Here is a 27,369-nt window from a genome sequence, read left to right on the forward strand (position 1 = left end):
GAGTTCAGATTTTTCTGGATCATGATGGGGGAAAAAAAAAAGTAGGGAGCATGTGAGCTCAGGTACAACATTGCTAGCCAGATCCTCAACAGCTGTAAATCAACATGCCACTGAAGTTTTACTGATTTATACCTGCTAAGAGACTGCTATTTTGGTCCTTGCAAACCTTTTACATTATGTATATAAACACAATAAATAAAATGCACAGACAGACCATAATCAGGGAACAGAGATAGAGAGTTACTGGTGCTCTAGCAGGGAAAGCCCAATACTAAGGCTGTTGCTGATACATATTCCCAAACAACTCTGCCAGGGAGATGGGCTAACACTATACTCTGCTAACATTTCAATTTTTTCTCACCTAAAGCTCCAGTTGTACTACTCAGCTTCTGCTGGAAAAGATACCAGCACAAGAATGAGTTGTTTTTTCTCATTTGTACTGAGTTCAACAGGTTTTTGCTCAGCCCTCATATTTCCACTGCAGAATCTTTTATTTTATTGTACAGATTGCACAGTTGTTTCCACACCACTCCCCTTTCCTTCTTTCTCTCTGCCTTGTTTTGGCAAGTCTACCATTTCAAATTTAATCCATTTATTGAATGTTTGCACTTGGTTAACTCTCAAAAGAGATATTCCAAACAAAGCATAAATAAATACATGCAAAAATATAAAAAACAAACAAACAAACAAAAAAACCAAACTACAAAACACCATGAAAAAAATATTTGCAAATTACCCTTAGCTTGAAAAAAAGATACCTTTCTCATTTCAGCACATTTCATCCCATCACCCCACTGGCAGTGACACAGCTGCTTCATTCCAGAGAAGGAATGTTTGTTCATCCATTGGAGGGTCATGGTTACTTTGTCCAGGAAAAGGAGACAGATTTAGTACTTAGAAGAAGGCTCTAGTAGCCAAGAGATCTGTATATAGCAAGTCAGTCATGGTAACTAGAGTAATGGACCATGTGCACACTCTTAGCCTGTCTCAGTCTCAAAATCCTGTGACCTGCAGTGCTACCAAATGTCTTCTGGTAAAAAATGCTGTGATATGTTCCAAGGTTACTGCTTCCAGCTACTCACTGTAGTCCCATGCCAGAGACCAATGCTTCCTGGAACAACGGGCAAAACAGAGCATGCACTTACTGAAAATCCAACACATTTTCTTATATTGCCAATGAGCTGAGCTGGGGACCTCCTGACTCATGAGCAGTTCCATCTAAATGACTGGTTTGCAAGAGGGGTCCCCACTGGCTGAAGGTGTGACACCACCACTATATTCACATTAGTAGTTCTGTCACTGCCTGAACAGAAAGTCTTAATTTGTGGTGCCCTACCACTAAGCTAATATAAGCATGCAGAACCATTTACTAGAGCTCAGTTGATGAGCAATAATTTGTTATTCCACAGTTCTTTACTAATATGCCTGACTCCTCAGTGAAGGCAGTTTCATCTACCTGTTTTTCCGTTTCCATCCTAAAAGCTGTAATAAAGCTTACTAATTTGTTAAGCACTCGAGATATCTTTTGCAGAAATGTGCTATAGCTGTGCAAAATGTTCTTATTAGAGCCTAAGAACTCAAACATTCAACACATTTGGAGCATGGCATCTTCTCTGCCCACTGTGAGCTGAACATCCCTCAAAATCGTCACCAGAATATAGCTCCTTAAACATCAATTGCAGTGCTTCATCTCAATAACCTCGAATTCTTAATGCCCTATAACAGTAATATTTTGTGCTAAAATATACACTGTCCTGTTAGAATAATTCATTCTCATTTAGCATGTCCCAAGAAATAGAAAGCCTCATGTTCCCAGCCTTGCTGCCATGTCCAGGTAAGTGAAATTGAGAGGAGAAATAATAATCTGAGATCACAAATGATAAAAAATAGAGATAATACATCCTTTTACTTTTACTAATCTTGCATATCTTGAAATGGAGACCTTTAAAACTTTATGGTTTCTATCACAACTGTTTCTTTTCAAAATTCATCTTCCAAAAAATTCTCTTTCACGCTAAATTTCAGTGAATTAAAAAACTGGTTACCTGGCAGTTACCTTTTCAGAGAGTTTGTAAGTTTCCAATGACAAAATACACATAATACACCACTGCATTTAGGGATACAATTCAGGGGAGAATTTTATCCATTTTTAAAGGAATTAAATGACTGCATCATTAATACGTATATATTGCAAATGGTAAAAATCTGCTTGTTATGTTGCAGCAAAGCTGCTGTTTACAGGGGAAAAAATATGAAATTACAATGATGAGATCTACGCAGTCAGGCTTTCAGTGTGACGCCTGCCTGAGGCAACCCAGTGTTGTGGAAAAGAAATACATGGACAAAGATCTGCAAAGGCAGTCAAGCTCAAAGATAAACCTTGAGGAAGCATGGATGGAAGGAGAAAAGGCTGGTGTCTGAGAGAATTTATAACCAGTTTTGGAGTTGCAGATAAAGGAGGCTCCTGGAACGGAGAAAAGTACAAGAGGCAAAGCAGGGAGGGAGAGGAGCTGATGAAAGTGAAGGACAACGCCAGGACAAGCAATAACAGTGAAGAATGCACTTAGGCTGGTTGTTAAAAGGTTCCTAATGTGAGACAGATGAGGTACTTTCAAAGGTAGTACCTAAGGCAGAGTATCCCTGGTTTCTTAAAACTGCAAAGCTATGAACAAGGTGATATTATGTACTGTGTGAAATAACAGCAGCTAGATTCTGTGACCCAGGAACTTCTCTCCAATGCCATGTTCACAAGAACAAAAATCACATAGGAAGAAAGAATAGTGTTGTATATACTAACTCCAATTACTGATTATCACATATTCTTCCTTATCATGTTCTTGGCTCCTTTCACAGCCTGTTAATCCCAACTTTTTGCTCTGATGTAAAGACTTCACTTCTGACTGACCTGGCTTGGAACTCGTATTAGGGTCAATCACTAAAAAAAAGTCAGATTTCCATCATGACACTGGTTGGTTAAAAGAATATGAGGGCAGTCCAGAACATCAAAATATTTGGAAGCTGCTGTACTTACGACCATCCGCTGTTTTTGCCTCCAGATGCACAAGATCAGGCTCTCTACCAGAACCCATCATAGACCTGTAAAAAACAGATTGACACAAAGGCATTAAAAACAACAGCTAGTGTGAATGTCTGAGATTAGTTCCACAGGAGATCCTGTTTAGCTGCACCTATATTCACACTCACAAGTAAGAGCTGATAATTTTGAAAGTATTTTGGAGTTTTCCCTAAGATAAACTTGAAAATTTGAAAGAAATTCTACCATTTTATTGAATCAATGCCAATGTACTTATGAGTTGTTTATTTCTGATCCCTTTACTTCTTTTCACCTGGAGACTTGCTTCTATTCTCATTGGCACCTGACATTTGATGTGTCTCCTGATTTGGTGAGAAGGATGCATTTCAGTTCTGGGTGGGATACAGGACACTTTAACTGATGGGATAACAGTGTTTGCCAGCATACTAATTATTGTTGTTCCTTTATATTGGACATTTTATGCACATTTGCTTAATTGACACTCCTAATGATCAACATTCCCTCATTAATTAAGATATTTAAAAACCCCATTTCATCTTAAGACATTTTATCATTTCTGATCTAATAAAAACAGTGTTCCATTAATAAAAGAAATTTCAGAGTGACTCAGAAAATGACTGTTTGTTCACTCTGAATCAACAAGCAAAAACATAAAGACATTGAGCACTGCAAATAAAGGGTTTATGGGCTCATTTTGCTGCCATTGTTGAGGTTCTCCTAGACTGGCACTGCTGGCCTTGAGAATTCCCTGGGACAGTCCAAATGACCATTGGTTTGATGGACAGTCTGAATTATGGCAGTACTGACTGCAAGTATGTGCCAATCCCATCATACAGCAGCCTCAGCAACATCTCTGGCAGTCAGTCTTGTTTCTGGTCTTGGTCTTCTCATCCAAGTCATAACCCTAGACTAAGGCTAAGGGTTAAACAACCACTTTCTTGCTAGTTCCTGACCTCCAACTTAATAGATGCATGAGGGAACAGCATCATTCATTTCCAGTGATAGACAAATTAGATGCTGTGTTCTGTTCAAAGCCTCATTATTTTTCCGGAAATCAAAAGTGGGATTCAAACAGTGATTTAGACCTTAATTCAGTTCCTACTGACTGCAGCACCAGCCCTTAATCATAATGAGCATTAACTAATAACTATTACAAAAATGATAACAAGACTATTTGTGTCCTGATTAATCCTTAGGTTTGCTTGACAAAATCTGTAACAATTCTCTAGTTAGAAATGGTTTGGATTTTTTTGTCCTCCTTTGCTGGGAAGCAGAAGTTTCACTGAAGACTCTGAGCCAGCACTGCTTTCACCTTTTCTCCATTTTCAATAACATTTATGGCAAGGTCTTTTTCTCCTAAACATTCAACTAACATTTAAAATCTCTGCTTCCTGATAATTGACACCTAGTGGGTGGGAAAGGAGTACCTTCCTAGGGCTTTTTCCTTTTACCTGCTGTCATCAGCAGATGTAGGGGCAAAATGCTGGGCCTGCTAGTTACAATTCAGTTCAAGATAGATAGATGCCAGCGACAAACAGCTCTAAAAAAACGCAGAACTATGTTTCTGATTTGGCATATCTCCTTTTTATTCTTGTTTATTCAAGCGGGCTTTAAGCACACCTGGAACTGGGCTATTACAGAAGATAAAGTACAGCTTTGTCAGTGCATTCCTCCTCCTGACCTCACACAGCCCCCTGGGGATGTGAACTCTCCAAAGAAACAGGGATTATATCCCACAGATTTGAACATTTTGTCTCTTCAGAGACATGGAATAACAGTATTCAGCCAGCAAAGAACTTGTTGCCCTAGTTTAAGCCTGTGAGTCTACAGTCAGGTGCTTTGTGAGTTTCCTCCTCACAGTGCTATCCTGACCCCAAGAAACAACGCTCTTGCATCTTCTCAGGCAACTTCTCTTCAGAATGAGACATCTCACTGATGGATGGGACATCATTGTCACTGTTGTTCTCACTTGTGATATGAGCCATATTTTACATCAAACTCTTAAATGTCTTAAGAGCAGCATATAAATATCTGGACCCACCAAGCCCTGAAAGTTAGAAGGCTACAGATGTAGTGACCTGCATGTAACTTAGTCTCACACTGCAACAGCCAGTATTGGGACTGCAGAAGCTTCAATTCAAGGTAGAATTAAGCCATCATTTGTCCCAAGGATGTACAGAACAAGGATGGCTGAAACATGACTGGTGATAAACATTATTCATCTTCTCAAGGGCTTCCTTTCTTTTGATGTCTTCTAACTCCTGCAAATTAGAAATATGATGACAAATGAAGAGGAAAACTGCAGTCCAGAGAATCTAAGGGAGTTCCTGAAGTCAAAGAGGACATCTGAGGCAGAGGCAAGAACCATATCCAGGTTTTCCCATCTGCTAGATCTTTCTTCCTACCTTAAAAAATACACATACCATTGCTCTGATTTATAATAGGCTTAATTTACTTGTGACAGTGCAAGGTCACAGTCAGGCACATAATACTAAATGGTAACATGAACAATCAGTTGCAAAGGACAGGCAAAATACAAATACCTATCTGCTCAAATCAATATTAGCTGTGCACAGCTGACATCCAGAAACATATCACTCCCATCTGGATTCTGCTGAGAGCTTACGGACCAGAATTTTTGTAATGTCACATTTTCTTGTATCATGCCGTCTTGTTCCGTGGTAGCCCTGTGATATTTCTCTATACATAGCTCCATACCACCCGAAAAGCCACTTAAAGTAATATTCACCTTAACCAGTTATACACTATAGATATTTAATCCTGAGCCAGTCACAATCACACTAAACTCTCTTTACAGGCAGTGAGGAGAAACAGGCAGTTTTGCACCATGGTTCATCTGAGCTGTGTTAGATGTGACTTCATGAGAAGACAAACTTTATCCTAGAAAGGGCTGTTTTTCTCCACTGAATATAAGAGGTCTGGACACCTACACCACAGACACCCACATGCGATCATATAAAGGTCCCAAAGCAGGTAACACAATACACCTGAAATACGTTTATTACTTATATTTAAAAACATGAATTACAGATAAACTATGGATTGTAAGTGAAGGGGAAAGAGAATGCCCTGAGATATATAGCTTACCTCAGCTTTATTATTTACTACATGGCATGTGAAAGTCTAGAAGAAATTCAGAAATGCAATATTGACCACAATGAGCATAAATAGGAGAAAAATACTGTGCTCTCGGTTGAACTGCAGCTGGGAACAAGCACTTTGTAGGAAGATAGACATATCCTCTTGCATGCGTAGGACAATCAGGTCTTTAAGCATCTACTGGAAATAAGGTATTAGGAACTGTGGAATATACATCAGAAATCTTAAATTTTTAGTATGTCAACCGGATCTATCACAACACTACTGAGCATTCAGCTACATTATTAGTGGGTCTTCTAGGCTTCTTCATTTGGGGGGGGGGGGAAGGATCATCCTTAGAAGCTGAGGAGGACAATGTACTGAGTATTACTAACAGTATTAAGCCCATGGCATCAGTATGAAACAAACCTAATAAACCTAACTGATTAGAAAGACATTCCAGCCTCGACTGTTGACCGGATTTGAAGGTTCTTATACCAAAACTAGAGTGATCAATAAATACAGGCTTCACACATGGAAGAAAGAAACTACATACTGGATTTGCCCTAGATAACACCAAGCCTGAAACTCAGTGTTTCTAACTTGATACAACTGCCAGCTCTACTTCATTATCTTTTGTGCACATGGTCAATGCAACCTGGTCAACGTACACTTCCATGAGCTAAATAAGGAAAAGTGATGTGCATTCAATAGCTTATAAACTAAGCACCCTGCAAAGAACAGGGGTACACATGAACAAAGCTCTGGGATCCACTCATTTATCTCAGAAATTTCACTAAAAATAAACAGTAGCCCAAAACTTTGTCATGCCCTATTTGAGCAATTTTTTTTTTAGCTATGCCGGCAGCACTTTCTTCTCATATTTCTCAATTCTGTTCTTCCCTTTCAACATCTGTTCTCAAAGACCAATCACTCACATGTCCACAAACTTTTCTTCTTGTCACAGCCTATGTTTTCACTTTATGGTAAAATGCCAGCATGCCCTTTGTCCGTCCCTTTAATCTCAGGCTTTCTGTAATACTCCCTGAAACTTCAGTACACCAGGGATATGCTTGCAACACTTGCTGCTGAACAGTGCCTATTGTATTTTTGTGATTAGCTTTTTGTGTTTGGTTGGTTTAATTGTCTGTATGTTTTTAAAAAAGAAGGAGGAAAAGAGAAAAAATAGACCAAAAAAAAATGTGGGTTTTTTTGGAAAATGAGGATTTAAAAAAGCCACAGGGAGTGTAAGGCAGTGACCCCACTGCCTTTACGCAGAAGATGTTCACATTATGAAAAATGTACGACCCCCACAGTCCTATTACAAAGTTGCTTCCTAAAATTTTAATCACCATCAAACTTGCTAAATAGTCATCTGCACTTGAGCGCTTCACAAATCGATATCACTGGCTGCAACGCAGTAATTGCTCTGAATGCAGATTCTACATCTACCGTGAGAAGCAGCACAGGGGAAAGACCCCGAACCATCCCCTGGTTTAGAACTAGGCTGAACTAAACAAAAGCAGCCTGGCACTGCCCATTGCACAGCAAATGCTAGTTGGCATATTTCTGCAGTGACCAATCCCTTGCCATCTCTGTCTGAAACATTTCTAAAACCTTGGCTTCCTTGGCCTGTCAACTCTTCTGAGCCAAGGAAATTCAATAGAGACCCTGTTACCCTGGGGTTTCCACCTCTTCTATCTTTTTTCACTTCTAGGGACAAAAGCAATTGTTTATGGATGCTGGGAACTGATGAGGCTTGCAAGGCAGTCAGACCACTCAGAACTGCAAAAAGGCAGCATTGTGAAGATAGCAAAAGCTTCCACTTGATGTACTTAATTTCAAACTACCATTTTTCATAAACAAAGAACTTGAAGCACCGGACAATAAGGGCTCCATCTCAAGGGCTTATGCATTCTGGAAAGTAGGTTTGTGTGCCTTTGGTTTTAGGTACTTGATTTCAGACACATTCACACCATATCTGGGACTACAGGCACAAGAAACATGATAACAAACTTTTGGTATATATTCCTTGTAGCATACATGCTCACAGCAGCTAAGATCAAAGGTCTTTTAAGCTAGGCAATAAAAGACAATGTTATTTTACGGAATCTTCAATGTAAATGGCCCAGAATGAAAGGCTGGAAGAACAGAAATGCTACTATGCCCTTTTCACAGACAGAACCAGTGCAAATGTCATTCATTCTTCATATGCAGACAGAGACATTATGCAGCTTTCCCACATCTCAGAGGAAATAAACAAGTGCAAAATCAGGACTCCTATGACTACCCCTCACCTTCTTTTGGAGGTAACCAGGTAAGATTTGTTCTTGCAACAAAGCATGGCAGATGAATTACAGATGACAGTATGGCTCTGCTAAGGTGGGCAGGATGGAATTCACATAGTTCTGGCCGTTTTGAGCTTATCGACACCAACACAGAGTAGACTAGAAATGGCTGCAATGCAATACCAAGCAGGAAAGTGACGCATCACTTGGAAAATCCAGTTTGACCCCTCATCATTAAAAATGTTCATTTGCCTCTGTTCCCTCTCTTCCCATTCCTGCAACCTGTCCCAATTCTCTTTCTGGACATTAGACTCTAGTTGCATTCTTCAGATGACTTTGTGCTTAACATGTTATGTATTTTCAGATGTCTCCCAACCTTCATCATTCCTTCTTTCCAGCCCCCATTTGAGCACAACATATACCTGCATTACACAGAAAGACTAATTACCTGCAACAGACAGGCGAAAGAGAGAACATACTCTCAAAAATCCTTATGCCAAAGTTGTCCTATTAACATAAATATTCTAACAAGCTTTATCCTGTCACAATTGAGCTATAAAGTTGCTCTCTTCAGCGCATGATAATGGCTTTGTAATTCAATTATTGGTAGAATTTGCCTTTGGGGATTTATCTTCTTCCTTTAGCCTCACCACTCATGTGGATCCCTTATCGTAAATCTTACGAATGCAAAACCAGCTCCCCCATTGCCTCTGGGTCACATCCTGCCACTTCATGTCAAAAAATTGACAGCTTATTCCAACTTACAGAATGGCAGGGGTCTGGTTTTGTTTTAAAGGACAAAATGAAAACAACAGTGGATGACGTTCATGGAGTCCTCCATAGCAACAATTTTTTGGTTCCACTTCTGTAACACTCTAAATCCTAATTGCCATTCATAAAAATAGTAACATGTAGCACCGAACAGGGAGCTTTTTGTTCAAAGGATAAAAAAAAATACTTGACAATCAACCTTTAAGTAACCTTCCCTGCATGCTACTGATTTGTTCAAGACCTATGGAAAAGTACAAGACCAGTAGACCAAGTTAGAAATAAGGGTTGAGGAAAATTTTTCTTCTCAGCTTTGTAGATAAACTCCGCTGATTAGTCAAGAGCACAGTGACCTCACTGATTTGACCAAGATCACACAGTTGTTATGTGGCAGAGACAAAAACAGAGCCTGAAAGTCCTCCGGGCTCTTTTTTCTTTTACTACTATGTTGACTCCATGAGGACTTTGCATATACTTTCTATTGCTTTTTTGCTTGCAAAGGTCAGTGAATCTGCGCCAGGGAGCTTAGTGTGGGAGGGAATTCTTGTGGTTTCTTTAGTTCAGTCCCTACCATGTGAAATTTTTACAAATTTTACTATTCCTGGGATATGATTTAAAGATTGCTTTCTAGCTTTAATATCTCTTAACCAGATTGTCCTGACATGTTTTAGAAACACGGGGTCAGATTCCAGACAGGCATAAATCTGCACTTCATACCTTTCTATCTGGCCAATTAATATCCCCTGAAAATAACCTAATTAGATTTTCCTTACTACATCTCTGTAGTATTCTTTCCCACATTGTACAATTAGATGAAACGACATAATTTTGTGCAATTCAACCACATCACCCACCAGTCTCTCCCTGTTTGTAAACAGCAGGTCCAGCAGAGCATCTCCCCTGCTTGGCTCACTGACCAGCTGTGTCAGGAAGTTATCCACACACTCCAGGAACTTCCTGTTTCCACTGTGATGTATTTCCAGTGGACTGTTTCCACTGTGCTGTATTTCCAGCAAACATCTGGTAGGTTGAAGTCCCCCATGAGAACAAGGGCTGGTGATCTTGAGACTTCTCCTAGCTGTTTGTAGAATGTTTCATCTGTCTTTTCATCCTAGCCGGGTGGTCTATAACAGACTCCCATCAGGATATCTGCCTTATTGGCCTTCCCCCTGACTCTTACACATAAACTCTTAACCCTACTGTCACCATCATTCAGCTCTAGGCAGTCAAAACACTCCCTGACATACAGCGCTACCCCACCACCTCTCCTTCCTTGCCTACCACTTCTGAAGGGTTAGTAGCCACCCATTGCAGCCCTCCAGTCATGCAAGTTATCCCACCATGTTTCCATGATGGTGATTATGGCATAGTCTTCCTGCTGCACGATGGCTTCCAGCTCCTCCTGCTTGATGCTCAGACTTTGGGCACTGGCACAGATCCACTTCAGTTGCGCTATCGATCTCACCTCCAACCCTGGCATGCCACCCCCAGGCTCATCTCTAACTAGCTTGGTTTCATTCCTTTCGCTATTCAGGTGAATATATCTCTTCTCCCTATTCACAAATGGAGGACAAGACTCTAAGGGGAGGAAGGGGGCAGAGGCAGGTAAATGGTCAAGGTTCTATACAGTTATGACTTTTAGGAGAACATTCAAGTTCCTATTTTACTCCCACCTTTAGAGTCCCCATGAAAATCAAATAGGGCTGAGAACATTTTTTCCTCTTACATGGTGGAACTCTGCCAAACAGGATTTGGGACTGAGGAGTTATATTTTGCTCTGACAAATCTTGATTTGATTATGAGTAACAAGTTCTCTCAAGAGACTAGTGGGACTAGAGAATCAAGTTGTTATAGACTCAGAGGACTAGAAGTCTATCAACCCCTGCTATGTGACTTAGCGATATTCTCAGCCTTGTCTAGGGATGAAAGATATATACTGTGGATCTGTTTCTTAAGAACTAAAACTTGTCATAAATCCAAAGAGTCTAAATGAGCTTTTAACAGCAACAGAAAAAGGATGCTGCCTGTCATTTTTCTGTCCTTGCTGACCCACATGGGGCTGGAAAGTTTCTATCTCTGGAAGCCAGAGAGGAATGAAATCCTAATTCCCAAAAAAAGTCTATGAAATTTCAACATTCATTTATACCAAAACAATAAAGCTATGTTAGGGTCCAGAAGACTGTGAACTGTAAGCAGAGATTTTAACTAAATCTATTGAAAAGCCAAGTGAGATCTTTAGCGAAAATTGCCAACTGAAGGTATGCTTCCTTGCACTCTGGCTGGGCAGGATGCAACACTGACCTTTCTGGTGAGAAAATGGTAAATGTCAGGGGCACTGAATGGTGACATAGTGCTCTAATGTCTGCTGCTCACCATCAGCATGGTAAGGGCCAAGGAAGGGCACAGTTGCAGATTTGCTCTTTGCTCTGGTCCCTGGCAGTGTTGCTTGCCTGCAGCTCATCTGTTATCTTTGAGCTGGCAGCCATGAAGCTGCCTAAAAATATTAGCAAGGTAATAGCAGCCTGTGTTACAGAAGCAAAGAGCTTCAGTCTGACTTTCTCCCAAAGCCAAAGTGGAAGCAAAAGTGTAGTGTTCAATTCAGGGGAAAAAAAAAAGATGGCAATCAAGCAAAATTCACTACTCTTGCTATTCTCTGTCAGTCACCTGCTTAATTCAGACTTTCTGAAAACTGTCGTGGGTCCTCTGTGAACACGCCCCCTCTGGCATGTGCCCATCTCCACCATATTTAAGCTATGAAATACATATATTTTTAATTACATTTCTAGTAAAACTCAACTCATTAGGTATGGCTCGTGTGTTAGATCAAGTGGATGACTTTCTGGATAAGTTGTCAGAATGCCCTTTGATTGGCTTCTTCCCTGTCAGCCTCCAGCAGTTGCCCTGCAGCGATTAAAAGGTCTTGCCCAGCAATACACAGCATTATTTGTAAACAGCCCAGATACCATGCCATTTAAATTACCTCAGCCCACCTGGGTGAGTGTGCTAATCTCACCAAGCCAAGATCTGACAAGAACACTTGGACAGCTCACCCAGCTTGCTCTGACTGCTTGAATATAATGAAGTTTTTAACAGGGCTATGACACTTTTTTTTCCCCCGGGTTTTCAGCTTTCAGCTGCTTGAATGAACACAGAGCTTTTAAAATGCAGTCTCTAGCCTCCTCTGTAAAAGAAAAGATATATACTCTATAATTCTACTTTGAAGATTAACTTTCTTTGCCATTGCTCATAAAAGCAACACATATATAGCCCTATCTACTCATCTGTCCTCCCAGCTGCTTACCAGTTTATCTTTTTCTCCCTTTCAGTGTGTGTGCGTATCTTTGTATTGTTTAAGGGGAAAGGTTGGTTGGCTGCTTTTTTACAATGTTTGCATCCATTTTCTTCTCCTTCTCACACTCAGGAAAAAAACCAAGACAGAGTGGAGACATGGCAACATCTCTTACCAAACTGACATCTCTCCTGTAAATTAAGGGAATCATTAACATCATGGACAATGATCCTACTGGAAATGAGATATACTACGGTATGTGTTTACTTCTAATCAGCCTGTTATACTTATGTGGTGCATGAATGCCCTGAGCTGTATCTTTTGCCTAATTAAGACATTGTAGAATCATAGAATGGTTTGGGCTGGAATGCACTGTTAAAGATAATGTAGTCCAAAGCCCTGCCACAGGCAGGGAAATCTTTCACTACATTTGGTTGTTCAAAGCCCCATCCATCCTGACCTTGAACACTTGATGGGGCATTCACAGCTTCTCTGGGCAAGTGTCTCACCATCCTCATAGTAAATAATTTCTTCCATACATCTAATATAAATTTGCCCTCTTTAAATTTTAAACTGTTACCCCTCATCCCATACCTACAGTCCCTGCACCAGTAGAGTCTGTCAATTTTTCTTGTAAGCCTCCTTTAAGTACAGAAAGTCCGCAATAAGCTCTCCCTGGAGCCTTCTCTTCTCCAGGCTGAACAACCCCAACTGTCTCAGTCTTTCTTCATAAGAGAGGTGCTCCAGCCCTCTCATCATTAAAGCTCTCTGATCTTGAAGTATAGAGTGGTATTTCTTTTGTATTTCTCCTACTTGCTTGTCTGAGTGCAATAGCCAAATAAGTTAAAAATAATAAAAATCAGTAACACTTAATATAGTGCTACAGTTATATATAGTTAATACATTACATACATGTATATATTAATGTATTACATACATTATATTAAATACCGTATAAGTTAATAATGGTAATTTGATGATAAAATTTACTAGCTGGGCTTTTATATTGTTCATTTTATGTTAGTTTGTAAGACACCTCCGTTATTTGGCTTTATTTCTTTACCACCACCACCCCCACTAAGTTTTTCAAGGTAAGGTTATGATTAGAATTAGCTGAGAATCTTTTCAGAAAACGTCTCATTTTGCTTTAAAAACCATTACATTTTGCAGACACTTTAATGAGCTTTTTAACCTTTTATTTTTATTTTTTCAAGGCCAACTCTAATTGTGATACCTTGACTTTCAGAAAAAAAATTCTGGTTGAAGGCATGACTTGATCTGAGGACCAGAATAAAAATCTGGCTTTTAACGAGCAATTTCTGCGTATATATTTTGGCCATACTGAACTTATATAAGAACTTTGACTAGCCTTTTTTGCAGCTACTGGTCATGAATATGTGGATTTGCAAGTCACAAGGTATCATTTTTGAACTTTGACTAGATGACTGGACCACTTTATAAAAGCAAAGTAATTCCCAATATGACTGGTTTGCCAATTGTGTTCACTTTTGTATTCACTACAAACCAGCGTCCTTGCCAGCAAAATTCCATCATAGGGGTATGCTGAAAATCACCAAGTATCACAAAAATAAACTCAGAATTATTTAGATAAAGCATTTACCCAACTCTTCTAACTAGCATCTACTGTGTTCTCTTCCTCTAAAGCCAACTATATTAGTAAACACTCTGCTATCAGCAATAATCCATTTATGTTAACTTGCTGTTTCTGTATTACCCTGCTGAACTAATACTGCTTAGAATACTCCTTGCTAGTAATTACAGTAGTTTCATAGAGCAGAGTTCCAGAATTACTAAGCACCTTGAAAACTTCCATGTGTTTTTCTGTCACACTACATTAAACAGCAAAATCTCAAGAACCTGCCAGAGAAGTAACAAAAAACATGAAAACTGTTGATACAGTGCAGAACTGCAGTGCCTTGGGGTTGTATGCAGTGTGGAGTCTTTTATGTTTCCAGCAGACACACAACATGTGATTGACTGAGTGGATTATGCTTTCCTCAGTATACCACTTTCACATACCTGTATTATGTAGACAGGTATGTGATAAGATACCCAAATTACAGCAATAATTAGAAGTGTAAATTTTACAGTAGCCCATCACTAAAGCCTGCCCAGCACAAATGTGTCCTTACAACCTTTAAATGAGGTAGAGAATTACAGACCTTTTTTTGTCCTTTTTTCTTTTTTTTTTTTTTTAAGATAAGAAAACTCCAGTCACCTCTCATTTTAAAGGTTTGACTTTATCTGCTCATCCCCTATCTGATATCTTCCTCCAAACAGTGACATTACAATCTCTTTCATCGCAAGTGTGGATGTCAGGGCATCACTTAGAGCTGCCAGACGGAAGAATGAAAAGGGGGAACAGAGGAGCTTTGAACAAAGATTCTATTTTCACGTTAATGACTCCTCTTAATGAAACAGAGGATACAAGAACACAAAATATGTAGGAGCTACAAGGAGCTGAGTTGTCTCTACACAGAATGTTTTCTCAGAGTTATGCAGTAGGCATCAGCAGACTGCTTTAATGTTGTTCTTCAGGGGTTTAAATTTCTCCAGGGTGGTAGTAGGAGGGGATTCACAGAGCAGTCAAACATAAGCAAATAAAAAAGAAAATTATCTTCAAAACAGATATAAGAAATGCAGCTGAAACAGATGCTACGGTTTCTCTGACAGCATTTGCAGGCAGAGCCTTCCCAAGACTAAAACTAGCAAGCTCAACGGTGTTTATTCACAAGCCTTAGAGTGACCCACAAACTATTTAGAAGACCACATGACAGAGTAAAATGGCAATTAAATTATCAGTGAGCAATCAGGAAAACACATCTTTGCTTTCATCAACCATTCAAATCCAGATATTCCCTCCCCATCAGAAGAAGCAGTGTTAAGTAAATGCAGCCTCAAGAAGGCCTGATGCCAAAGGCTTTGCTTCGTGTGTTCCTGATCTTAGAAAAGTCCCAGCTTGGATAGTCCTGAAAGCAGTCTGTAACAAAGCAACTTCTCAGCCTTCCTTAGATATTGGAATATAGCTCTCATTCTCCACAGATATTATAGCCCTTATTCTCTGCACAATACAGCTGTGCCCTGCTCGATCCCTTCAGAATCATTTGATTTAGAGAAAGCACCAGGAACAGGAGAGATTATCCCACAGTCTGCTTTCCTTGACAGCTGTGACTTGAAGACATTTTCCTTCACTATTCATTTCTGCCTTTATGAATGAGTGGAAGTCAGTCTTCCAACTCTTCAGGTTGATTGACTCTGTATTTTTCCAAGCCCAAATGTCTAAAAATTAATTAAAACAAAGCATAAACATATCATAGGGCATCGAACAAGGCTCCACCCAACTTGTATATCAGCACTGGCTATAGAGATGTAGCTGTAGAAATTTGATTTTCAACTGTACATCTGCACCCTCTTATGTCCCAGTTCCCTTTTGCTTTTCTTGCATGGGGAGTCAGCAGCGGCCGCACTCTGCATGCAGAGGTCTGCCCTTCTGATTCAGCACTTCAGTGTCTATTTTGTCTTCAGGTACTTGTCTGCACAGAAATGTAAATGCATAGAAAAGCTCAGTGTTGCTCTTTGTGGTGTACATGTTCTCAATTGCACATGCAAAGCTCTGTTTTCTACCATGGATGGCTTTAAGGACAGGCAGTGTCCATATAATTGCAGCTAACTACTTTTTTTCCAAGGTGATGGTGATCATAACAAATAAGCCAGAATGAGATGCAATGTCTCCACAAGTTGTATTATGCTTGCCTTTGATAGCAGAAGTATGGTCTAGCTCACACCAAGGTGTGTTATGCAAGAGACATTTTGTTCAAGGTGAAAATACAAGCTTGCAGTTTCATGTTTTGTTTATGGCCATAGGGAATTAGATAGGTGGTTGGAACATCTTTTCATCTTTTCAACTTATTCTTTGCCTTTGAAGCTCCAAGCCTGAGTTCTCTTATTTGTTAGGTTCTAAGAGGCCTTCAAAGTTTGAGCTCCATGGAAAGGGAAAAATTATCATTTTCATCATTATTCTTATTGCGGACATCCATCAGCTCAACTCACAATAAACCACTACTGTAAGTAATGATGAGAAACTTCAAAAGGTTTGGAGTGCAGTGCAAGACACAGGGATCCAGGAACAGTGACATTCTTTCCAGCTCTCTGACCTGCTTCAGTGAGTACAAGTTTGTTGGATGTCTCAAAGACTGGGTCCCCAGATTTCTAGGACCTTCTTCTTTCATTAGCCCAGAAAAATCAAGTCATGTATGGGGCTGTGTTTTTGCATCTGACACTTTGAAACCCTGTTAGGAGTCCTGTAGGAAAGAAATAGGAGTGGCATACACATGCCTGTCTATACAGACACTCACACAAAAACAAGTTTAAGCTAAAAATTGAATTTATTTTGCAAAAGCTTCAGCTAACATGGGTTCTGAGAAAGGATTAAAAAGCAGGAGCAGCAAACAAAATCTCTGGTATATCCCTTGCAGACCAAATATGAATTCAATTTTGGAAGTAAATTTGACCTAGAGCTCTTACTTCTTTCATAAATTAAAAGAAAATATTTGACTGAACCTCTCCTGAATCTTGATATGCTCAAAACCTGTGCTATTGGCACAAACTCATATTTTAGAAGCTACCATGGGAGTCTCATTTTAATCATCTGGTTGAGCTCCTCCTGACTTCAAGATTACTATTTTATCAAAAGCTTCTCTTTTAAAGGCCAGATTCACAGGACATGAGCCAACTTCTGCTCACAGGTAGACTACTGCTTCCATAAAGAGCTGATGAGAAGTCTCAAAAATTTACACCAGTGTAAGCAAAAAGAGGAGTAAGGCAAAATATAAAAGTGAATTTATCTTTGACTTAGACTATGACAACCCTATTTGCAGGAAAAGTCCTGTGTCTCCTTTGTGCCTTGGCTTTCTTTTCCACATAAGTCAAAGTTACACTAATTGCCATCACGTGACAGCGTGGAGGTGTTTCAGTTAAGTATTACACTACAAGTGTAGTTACAGAGCATTACAGTGGTTATGCAAATCATTACTATGGAAAGCAAATGCAAAGAGATCTGCCTGGAATCAGAATCACTAGAAGAGAATCAGTACACCAGAACCATGGGGTAAATTTGTGCTGATTAAAACTGAAGGAGATGAGACTCCAAAACCAAAGGAAATTGCTAGTAGTGAACTGCAGAATGAAGTTTGGACATAAATCCAGGGGCTACTTTTCAGAGGCTGTGGCTGCTAGAAGTGTCTGAATCTGAAGTCAAATCCTCCATTACAAACACCCCATATATTAAAAAACGTGAGATGCTCAGATTCTATCATAACCATGTAGGCTACAGCACTAAGTGAATTTGTATAGTGCAAGTTAATGCAGCAAACAGTTAAGCTTGCATCAGTGACAAAGAGCTATGAATATTTCTTCAAGGTAACTGGCATAAAACATACAAATGCTTTGCCATTGCTGTAACTGACTGACATTCAAAGAGTCAGTGAGAGGAACTCACACATGGCTGATACATATATCTTGAAATCTAACTCGAAATTTTGCACTGTTACTTAGAAGCAATATTGCAGAGTATTTTAAGCTCCTAATGAAGAACTGTGTGTGAAACAGAACTAACAGCAGCTAAAAGCATTAACACCAGCCACTGGAGGATGTCCACTGTTACTAGTGGCAGAAATGCTAGTATCCTCAAAGACTGCAAGTCTTCAAGCCTTTGGCCTTCCCTGGTAGCAGTACCAGAATGATATCTTCTCTATATTTGGTGCAAAAGCAAACATGCTTCTGCTGTGCAGAGTTGCAGTTGAACTCAAAATGTTCACAGGAAATTATAGAAGTCTCCCCTCCCAAATTAATGCTTTCTTCAGACTATTATTCAGTATATTTCAGTTGTGCATCATCATTAGATCAAAGACCCCATTTTCAAGTGCTGTATAAACACGTAACAGGAGGAATAATGCCCTGTTCATACTAGTTCTAAATTAATCTCAACAGTTCAGCAGCGTGGATTATATTCAGCCACTTTGCCTTCAAGCCCCCATTTCAACATTTCTGTATGTATGGAGCAGCTATGTATAGGAAATGAGGAAGGGTTTTTTGCTCTTACCAGTAGAACCTGTTTGGTGCAACTCCCTCATGAAGAAGCAGCCATCTTCTGCCAAACTCCACTGAACTGAATAACTGAGGATAAAAACAAACAGTCATGAATCACAGTAAAACACAAAGACAATAGAGAAATTAATCTGAAGAAGCCTGCATCACTTCTCAGATAGTGACTTGGATTTTTACATACTCCAGTCTTAAAGGGACAACACCTGAGGCAGCTGAGAAGCAGCAGAGGCAATACTGAGCTGTGTGGTGTGAGACACGACTGGTATTAACTGAGGGACCACCGTACGGGCAGAGCCAGCAACCTGCCATGACTGAAAACTCACCATCTAGGTCTTCATGGCACTCCCAGAAAATAAAATTGTGCAGTGTGGGAATGCTGCCTTTTCCTTTTTCAAACTTGTGGTGGACACCAGACGTACAGCAGTCTGATATCCTACCCTAGCTCTGACAACAGAAATAAACAGTTGCCTTCTTTGATATTATGTTAGGAGGTCATTCTCTTTCCACTTACTGTAGCTATCCCTAGAGAGCTTGTTCAGTCTGGCACCAAAAAAGTGCTCTAATATGTCTAAACTTCTCTTGCAGGACTGAATGAGTTTAAAGAGCACAAGTTACTTGTACCACAGAAACCCTCAATTCTCTCTTTGCTCCTGTCCTTCTCCTGCAAACAACGTGACACCTTCTCTTATTCTGGTTACACAAACAATATTCAAACACATCAATCACTTCAGAAAATCTTTCCATGAAAAATACCAGACCAGACTGAAAAAGGTCAGCAAAAAGGCATGTTACAGGTATTATAAATACTTTGACATGTCTTTGTAGAATGATATACAAATGTTACTGTTAGAGAGCACTTACAAACAGTTGCTCTCCATAAAGGCCGCCATCAGATAATTCTCAGAAGGACAGTAGAGGGAAGGCTCACTTCGATTCTTTCTTTTGCTTTATTTAACTTCAGATTTCTCATATGGAAGCACTCAGCAGCAGTCAGCCATATACTTTACTTGCAGATTCATCTTATTTGCCCTCCTTCCCTTCCTTGGTAGGCTTGGTAAGTCCCCTTTTCTGGAAAGGAAGTTGTTGGATCCCCTTTTTGAACTGTGTACTGCCTTTTCACAACACCACTTTCAGGATCTTGTATAAAATATGAACAATCTGAATCTTTATGTGGAAACCTTGACAATTTTTTTTTGTTTTGAACAAGTTGTGGCAGTGGATTGGCAGGGAAGAGGAAGATAGATGTCTGTGAGAATGACTGAGAAAGAAAGAAGCTGATTTTAAAGCTTTGGGTTATGAGAAAGATGATATGAATGTATTTTAAGAATTATGAGACTGAGATGTAAGAAACCTTGAGATCTACTTCTTATTCTGCATTACATTCCCAGCACAAACCCCTATATCTCTCAGCTTCCCTACTGTAAAACCTTGGAAGGACACAGAGAAACTAATTACAACAGCTTTTTGGTAAACAGCAGACTAGCATATATTGAAATCTACTTTAAAATATGAAAACTAAAAATTCACCTCTTTTTCTCATCTCCCCTTCTCTTGAACACTGTCAAAGAAGAGAGGTGGAAGAAGGGGGAGGGGATAAAAGATAACAAGGGTAAGAAAAGGAAAACCAGTTTAGCTTTGTGGATAGAATTGCATCCACTTTTAAAACTTCAGTAGTGAGTTTGTGCTTTTTCCTTATGTAGAAGATTCTAGACACATTCTTATTTGAAACTTCAGGAGCTCCTAATCATAACTAAGGAAAATGTCCACTTTTTAAATTAAAGAAAACCTTTAGGAACATTTAACAATTACTTTTGCAGAGTCCTCTGAGGTCACCTAATAAAGAACCTTACCATTACAGAGAGTATTTTTCCCCCTTCACATTCAAAATCCGTTTCTAGACCTGCTTTCCTAATTGCAGCAAAATTAAAAACATAACAATAATACTGTCAATCTCTCTCTCTAATGTCAATGTTTTACCCCTCACGGCAAAGTAGTTTCTTCCATGCCAGGTAATACGTCTTTGACATAAGGGAGCAATCCAAACAACTCAGCAAACACCTCTGTGTTTCCAGACAAGGGATATATAGGATACAAGCTTTCCATGGACACTGATGTTCAGATGGCTGAAACCATCACAGTAAATCTTGTTTTTCCCCTTTAGTATCTCTCATCCTACTCCTTCTCTTGTTTCCCTAAGCACATCTTTCAGCAGGTTACCTCCTTTCTGAATTTGCTGGTGATAGTAACAGTATCCAGAATGCATTAATTACAGCCTGCAAAACCTTTTTCTGTGCTTGTGTAGCATCCTCCTCCATGCCTGCTGTCCCACTGCAGCACCAGGCGGTTGAATGGCCCCAGTGGCACTGCTTCCCTCCAGCTATTTCAGCAGAACTCTTCAGAGGGGCTGTTCACCTGGTGCATCTGACAAGTCCCCCAGCAGAACAGAAGCTGTGATGCTGCACAGCACCCGGGGAGCCCTGCTTTCTATTAGTGTGTGCCCTGAATGAGACATAATTCAGGCAAAAAGTGGAGAAATGCAAGACTTCCTAAGCTTGTTTCACAGGGAGGAAACTGATATAGTAATTCTACTGTCAGGACTAGGCTCTCAAATTAGAGGCCAGTGCCCAGTGAGCTGGAGACAGTGCATGAGAAAAGGCAACAGCGCTCAAAAGGAAATATCAACTCCCTGGGAACCTATGCCCAAAGCTGTCATTGTCTTTGATGAGACACTTTAATAACCAGGCTTTAGAAGGTTTTTGCTCGTTTGCTATTATCTCAGCACCAATCTCAGCCTTTACTCACAGCAGCACAAGCAGCACTAATCTATCTTTAGCAAAGGGGCAATTCCCCATCTTATGTATCACCACCCACAAAAAGAAAAAAAAAAATCCTTTGCAGTGAGGATGTTTTCAGGTATTTTATTCAAAGTATCATTCATTCTGGACTGAGTTTATATAGTTGGACCAGAAAAAAGAAATATTTGGAGGCTAGGTTTTTGTCAAGTATCAGTTAAGATACAGCTGGGATTATTTTCCCCCATTTAGCAATTATAGTGCTTGTATGGATATTTTTCAAACCCAGCATCATATTTTTTTGTTGTTATAAAAGCCCTCTCTCTCTCTCCTGGGACTCCTTGTGACAGACTTACGCATGCATTCCCTTCAGAGATGACATTTTATTTTCTTTGGCAAGCACTGTTGTCTGATGACAATTTTCATTATTAGACTGAAGTTAGATAATATTCTTCGCTACACTTCTTTTTCAACCACAAATAGAAAAGGAACCTATTACAATTTCAATGTATGTTTTCATCTGAGGACCAAGTAGTGACCTGACATTTCTGTTTTTACTGAGACAAAACAGTTATGAAGTACAAATCTTGTATTGATCTCTCAGATTTGACCCTTGCTCATCAGGGAATAATTCTCTTCTTTCTTCCTTTTCTCTTGTATATTTATTTTTCTGCGTAATACTTGAGTACTTAACAATCATTAACAGTCTGGGTTTGCTTTGTTTCTCTTTTTAAAATCCTAATATTCTGTGAAGCAGAAACCTGCCCCCTACCTCTTTTATATTGGAAAACAGAAATGCAAGGGAAAAGGAAAGGCTGTCCCAAGGTTACAAATAGCTTCTGAGGTTGAGCAGGGATTCAAATAAACCATCTGAACTGCAAGACAATCCCCCAGCTACAGAAAGAGCCTTCTCTCAACATGACACTACTGTCTTCTGGAGTAGGGAAAGCTGACATCTGAAAACTGAACTTCTTTCCTTATCTACACCAAACACTTATCTGTATGCTACTCTCCCTCCCTCTTGTTTCCCAACCTGTGTGAGAAGTATGAGAGCTGTTTGCATATTTCATAGTGATAGCGTAAGCTTAATCTTAAAATATTTTGGAATATCTGGATAACAGCAAGATACAATTGCCATGTAATCATCTCTTTCCCTTCTAATTTCCTGAATTTTCCAGCACTGATTTTATACTTAAGTAATTTCTTCGCACTTTGGTCTGCATTCATGGATAACATTTTCAATTTGAGATGGTCAAAACATTCTTTAATATACAGATATTTTTAAAAACAAAAAATAGTTTGTAAACTAACGATAACTTTCCTATAATCCAGTGAAAATGCAGAAGAAAAAATATTTTAGAAATGTTTGTAGTTGAAAAAAACAAAGCATTTGATGAAGAAGCAGCTGTATGCATAAATTCTTAGTAAAAGTAAAATATTTAACAGGAATCAGTCAAAACTGATTGGTTTATTTACTTTAGTTTGACAGTTTGCACTATAAATAATAACTACATTCCAGAAAATGTAGGGAGAAAAAATACTGTTTTTCCAAAATGTTCCACTAAGAGTAACAGGAATTTAATTTGGCTCAACTGATCTAACTGCAATATCACTTCTAGAAGGGAAAGCATGTACTAGAGGAAGAGGAAAAACTCTACACTTTCCTTCAGCTCTGGAAAATCTCTCCAAAGCAGAAAGCTCTCAAGACCTTAGCTTTATAAAACCCTCTATCTTTTGGACAGCTCTGGACATTCCGTCATGCATCCTTCTTTGCCCTTCTGCCCTGTATTTTTTCATAATCTACCTGTGTGCTAGTTCAGACCTGTAAGAGAGCTCTGGCCCCTTCCATCATGTGATTAGATCTATTTTATTCTTCCCTCATTTGCCCATGTGTCGTACCTCCTACACACCCTTCACTCAGATTTCTAAGCTCTTTGGAGCAGAAATCATCTGCTGTAGCATGTGTTTACACAAGATAAAGATTGCTGGGGGTCTTAGTAACTATTATAAATACATGGAAATTATAAGTGCAGAGAAGCATATGGCCAAGTTTTCCCCATAATAGACATATCAGTAAAAGTTTCCATTATTCAGGATGGTGGAAATTAGACGATTTTCCTATATTACGTCTAATACTTTTGGTTGTCACCCACAAAGCAGCACAGATATCCAGGAATTTTGTACTTTCTTCTGGAACAAGGTGGCCACTGTTGGAAACATTGGATAAGATGAAACAATGGTTCTGCCGTAAGATTTCTACATTACACTGGCTTTAAAAACAGTTTTCAATAATTCACAGGACTTAGAAAATATTTAGATACCATTCATTCCATTCTTCTCATTGTTCATCAGTGGCTTATGTTTTATAAGTCTCTGAACTACTACTACATTTGAACACCAGTATTAATATCAACAGAGTCGGTATTAACTTGTATGCTAAATATACATAAACTTATATGTATATGTCCTATATATAGCTTATGTAAATTGACTAGCAAAAGAGGATTCAGAAGGTAATCAGCTCCTTCAATAGTTCTTCCAATGGACATGTCTTAGTAAGCAATACCTCTAATAAACAAATACTGTAAAGAACACAATCTTCTCACCATCTTACAAACTGAAAAACTATAGATAAACTAACATGTAAATATACAGACTCATCCTTAAAACACCTCTTCCAATGGGACTGTGTGGAAGTCACAAGTGCTATAAAACATCAGACTTCCACTCATTTTTATGGAGCTAAAACAACGATACTGAGGATTCATCTTTCTCGAATCTACCAGCAGTGTTATTTGGCTTTGGTTTGGGTGTTTGTTTTTTGTTTGGGTTTTGGGTTGGGTTTTTTTTTTTTTTTTTTATTAGTCTATGTGAATTTTAAACACTCCAAAACAAGTAGCTAAAATATGAACTTTGAGGATCTAATGTTCTCTAGACATCAGATAAATTTGATTCATTCCAATGTAATCACCGATGGTATGAAATTATGATTTCTAGGACCCTGTTGTCTACCTGAGTTTGACTGAATTACAAAGTTGAGATATTCTGACATAAACACATCTTTAGGACAAACAAAATGAGCTGTCAACAGTTTTATAAGGTATTGCACCTGGACATACACTTTAATAAAACTGTACTGTGCACCACTTGTTTCCCTTACAAACACTGGATTTCCCCTGAGATTTTCCCAGATGAAAAAATGGCTCTTACAAGTTGAATTGTTTATTTGGCTGTTGAACCTGATGACTAAAAGAAAGCATGGTATCAACCACATATTGCTAGTAAATGCAAACTTGTCTTACAGAGAGAAGTCACCATTCCTCCCCAGGTCCAACAAGCTCTGTGCTCCCCAGAGCTAGTGGGTAATTTTGCTACCTGCATATTCATCAAAGTCACCATACCAAAAAGTTACATTCACAGCAATCTATATGTCATCAAAAGATGACAGGAAAACATTCCTCATTTAACATCTGTCTTTGAATGTAAGGTTACTGTCCTGGGTTAACCCTGGCTGGATGCCAGGTGCCCATCAAAGCCACTCTACCATTCCTCCTCCTCGGCTGGACAGGGGAGAGAAAATATAACAAAAGGCTCGTGGGTGGAGATAAGGGCAGGGAGATCACTCAGCTGTTACCAACTGGGCAAAACAGACCCCACTTGGGTAAATTAGTTTAACTTATTACCAATCAAATCACAGCAGGATAATGAGAAATAAACCCAAAACTTAAAACACCTTTCCTCCAGCCCTCCCTTCTTCCCGTGCTTAACTTCAGTCCTGATTTCTCTCTGTCCTCCCTGCAACGTGCAGGGAACGGGGCTGGGTCAGTCCCTCACACGCTGCCTCTGCTGTCTGCTCCAGCGTGGGGTCCCTCCCACCGGAGACAGCCCTCTACGAACTTGACCAACATGAGTCCTTCCCACAGGCTGCAGTTCTTTGTGAACTGCCCCAGCGTGGGTCCTCGGCCAGCGACCCTGCCCCAGCCCGGCCCCCCCGCGGGGCCACAGGCCCGGCCAGGAGCTGCTCGCTGCGGGCTGCCCGCGGGTCACAGCCCCCTGCGGGCACCCTGTGCTCCGGGGGTGGGCCCTGCCCGGGCTGCGGGGTGGGGATCTGCTCCACCGTGGGCCTCCACGGGCTGAGGGGGGGTCTGCTCCACCGTGGGCCTCCATGGGCTGTGGGGGGGGGATCTGCTCCGCCGTGGGCCTCCATGGGCTGAGGGGGGGATCTGCTCCGCCGTGGGCCTCCATGGGCTGAGGGAGGGGGGATCTGCTCCACCGTGGGCCTCCATGGGCTGTGGGGGGGTCTGCTCCACCGTGGGCCTCCATGGGCTGTGGGGGGGATCTGCTCCACCATGGGCACAGCGTGTCTCACCGTGGGCTTCGCCACGTGCTGCTGGGGAATCCCTGCTCCAGTGCCTGGAGTCCCCCCACCCTCCTTCTGCACTGCCCCCCATGTCTGCAGAGTTGTGCCTCTCACAGTCTCACTACTCTCTTCTCCAGCTGCAATCTCTGTTCTGCAGGGTTTTTTTCCCCCTTAAATACATTATCCCAGAGGCACTGCCACCGTTGCTAACAAGCTCAGACTTGGCCAGCAGCGGGTCTATCTTGGAGCCAGCTGACATTGCTTCTGTCAGACACAGGGGAAGCTTCTAGCAGCTTCTCACAGGAGCTACCCCTGTAGCCCTCCTGCTACCAAAACCTTGCTGTGCAAACCCAATACATTTACACTTAATGACTACTGAAAATCTGAATGACCCACCAATTGTGATACAATGCCATTTGAAAGGTCATTATGCTACACCTTCCATCATCCCTTCTGTTCTCAAAGATTTATTTTCCCAACCAAAGATTTCTGTCATCTGCAGAGTCCCTCATAACTTCAGCTTTATTTTAACACCTATACAAACTGCTGCAGATACAAGTGACCCAGAGTGCCCACGATGTTTCATCATTCAGAATTTAAACTTAATTGGATATTCTGGTTAAATATTTCATTCTGATGCTTCTTCCCATACTGATCTTGAATCATGCGGTAGTTCCATGTGCTTCCTACGCTGACGAGGATATTCAATTTTATGTGCTAATCTCATCTCATGCAAAAAAACATAATGCACATACCAATTCAGAATCTGACTAAAGAAAAGGTGATTCAAATTACATGCTGGAAGTGACATGAGGCAAGTACGCTGAGCAAGCTGGTAGTTCCCATTATTTTTCTTTTACTTAAGGAATTCCCCCTAAACAAGTTATCATGGAATATGGTACGGAGTCTACCTGTTGATTGGATTTACCAACTTTGCTATTCTTAAATTCACAAAAGAAAAAGCTCTCTTTCTCTCACTTATAGTTTGCATGAAAGCATCATTTATTCTTTCTGGACACAGATCTGACCAAAGCAATTCAACCTACGCTACAGTATTGACCTAAAAAAACATATGCAACTGGAAAACTAGCTCAGAACATCTTCGAAAGCACTGGGTTTGATTCAAATTAATCTCTAATTCCCTGAGAAGATTCCTACTGGTCAATCCTCATGACAGTTTCTTCGCATATGCTGACTTCTTGCCTCTTACACTTCCTGGTGCTTCTATGAGGCCATTAAAACCAACCCTCTTCATAGTGTTTCACCATCACCCCTTCAGACTGAATTTACTCACAGAAAAAAAATCTCCAAAACACCAGTGCACCTAAACCACAGATATTGTACTGATGAACCACACAGATTTTTAGAGATCAGTTTTTCCTCATCTGCAGTGTAGTTTTTTTAAGCTTATCTCAAGTTCATCAAAGAATAAAACATTCCAAAATCACAGTTTAGCTTTCTATAAAGATAACAGAGTCAAATTGGATAAAGACAACTCTTACTGAAGATGCAACAAGATAATTTGAAATAAATGCAAGCAAGTCCTTCTTATTATCCTCGTTCATTTATACTGAATAAGTTCATTGCTGATA

The 27,369-nt window shown here is 40.0% G+C and overlaps 1 protein-coding gene across 4 annotated transcripts in view; it reads right to left on the reverse strand.

Annotated features, from left to right (window-relative positions):
• SORCS1 (sortilin related VPS10 domain containing receptor 1) overlaps positions 1–27,369 on the reverse strand; it is a 304,525-nt gene that overhangs the window by 85,937 nt on the left and 191,219 nt on the right. For all 4 annotated transcript variants that reach the window (XM_055793142.1, XM_055793134.1, XM_055793127.1 and 1 more), the window contains exons 5-6: positions 18,621–18,694; positions 3,032–3,096 (exon numbers count right to left, since the gene is read on the reverse strand). In XM_055793142.1, coding sequence (XP_055649117.1) covers positions 3,032–3,096; positions 18,621–18,694 — 139 coding nt within the window. The remainder of the gene's footprint in view (positions 1–3,031; positions 3,097–18,620; positions 18,695–27,369) is intronic.

Source organism: Falco peregrinus, chromosome 1, assembly GCF_023634155.1.
Source record: "Falco peregrinus isolate bFalPer1 chromosome 1, bFalPer1.pri, whole genome shotgun sequence".
In the NCBI taxonomy this organism is placed as follows: domain Eukaryota; kingdom Metazoa; phylum Chordata; class Aves; order Falconiformes; family Falconidae; genus Falco; species Falco peregrinus.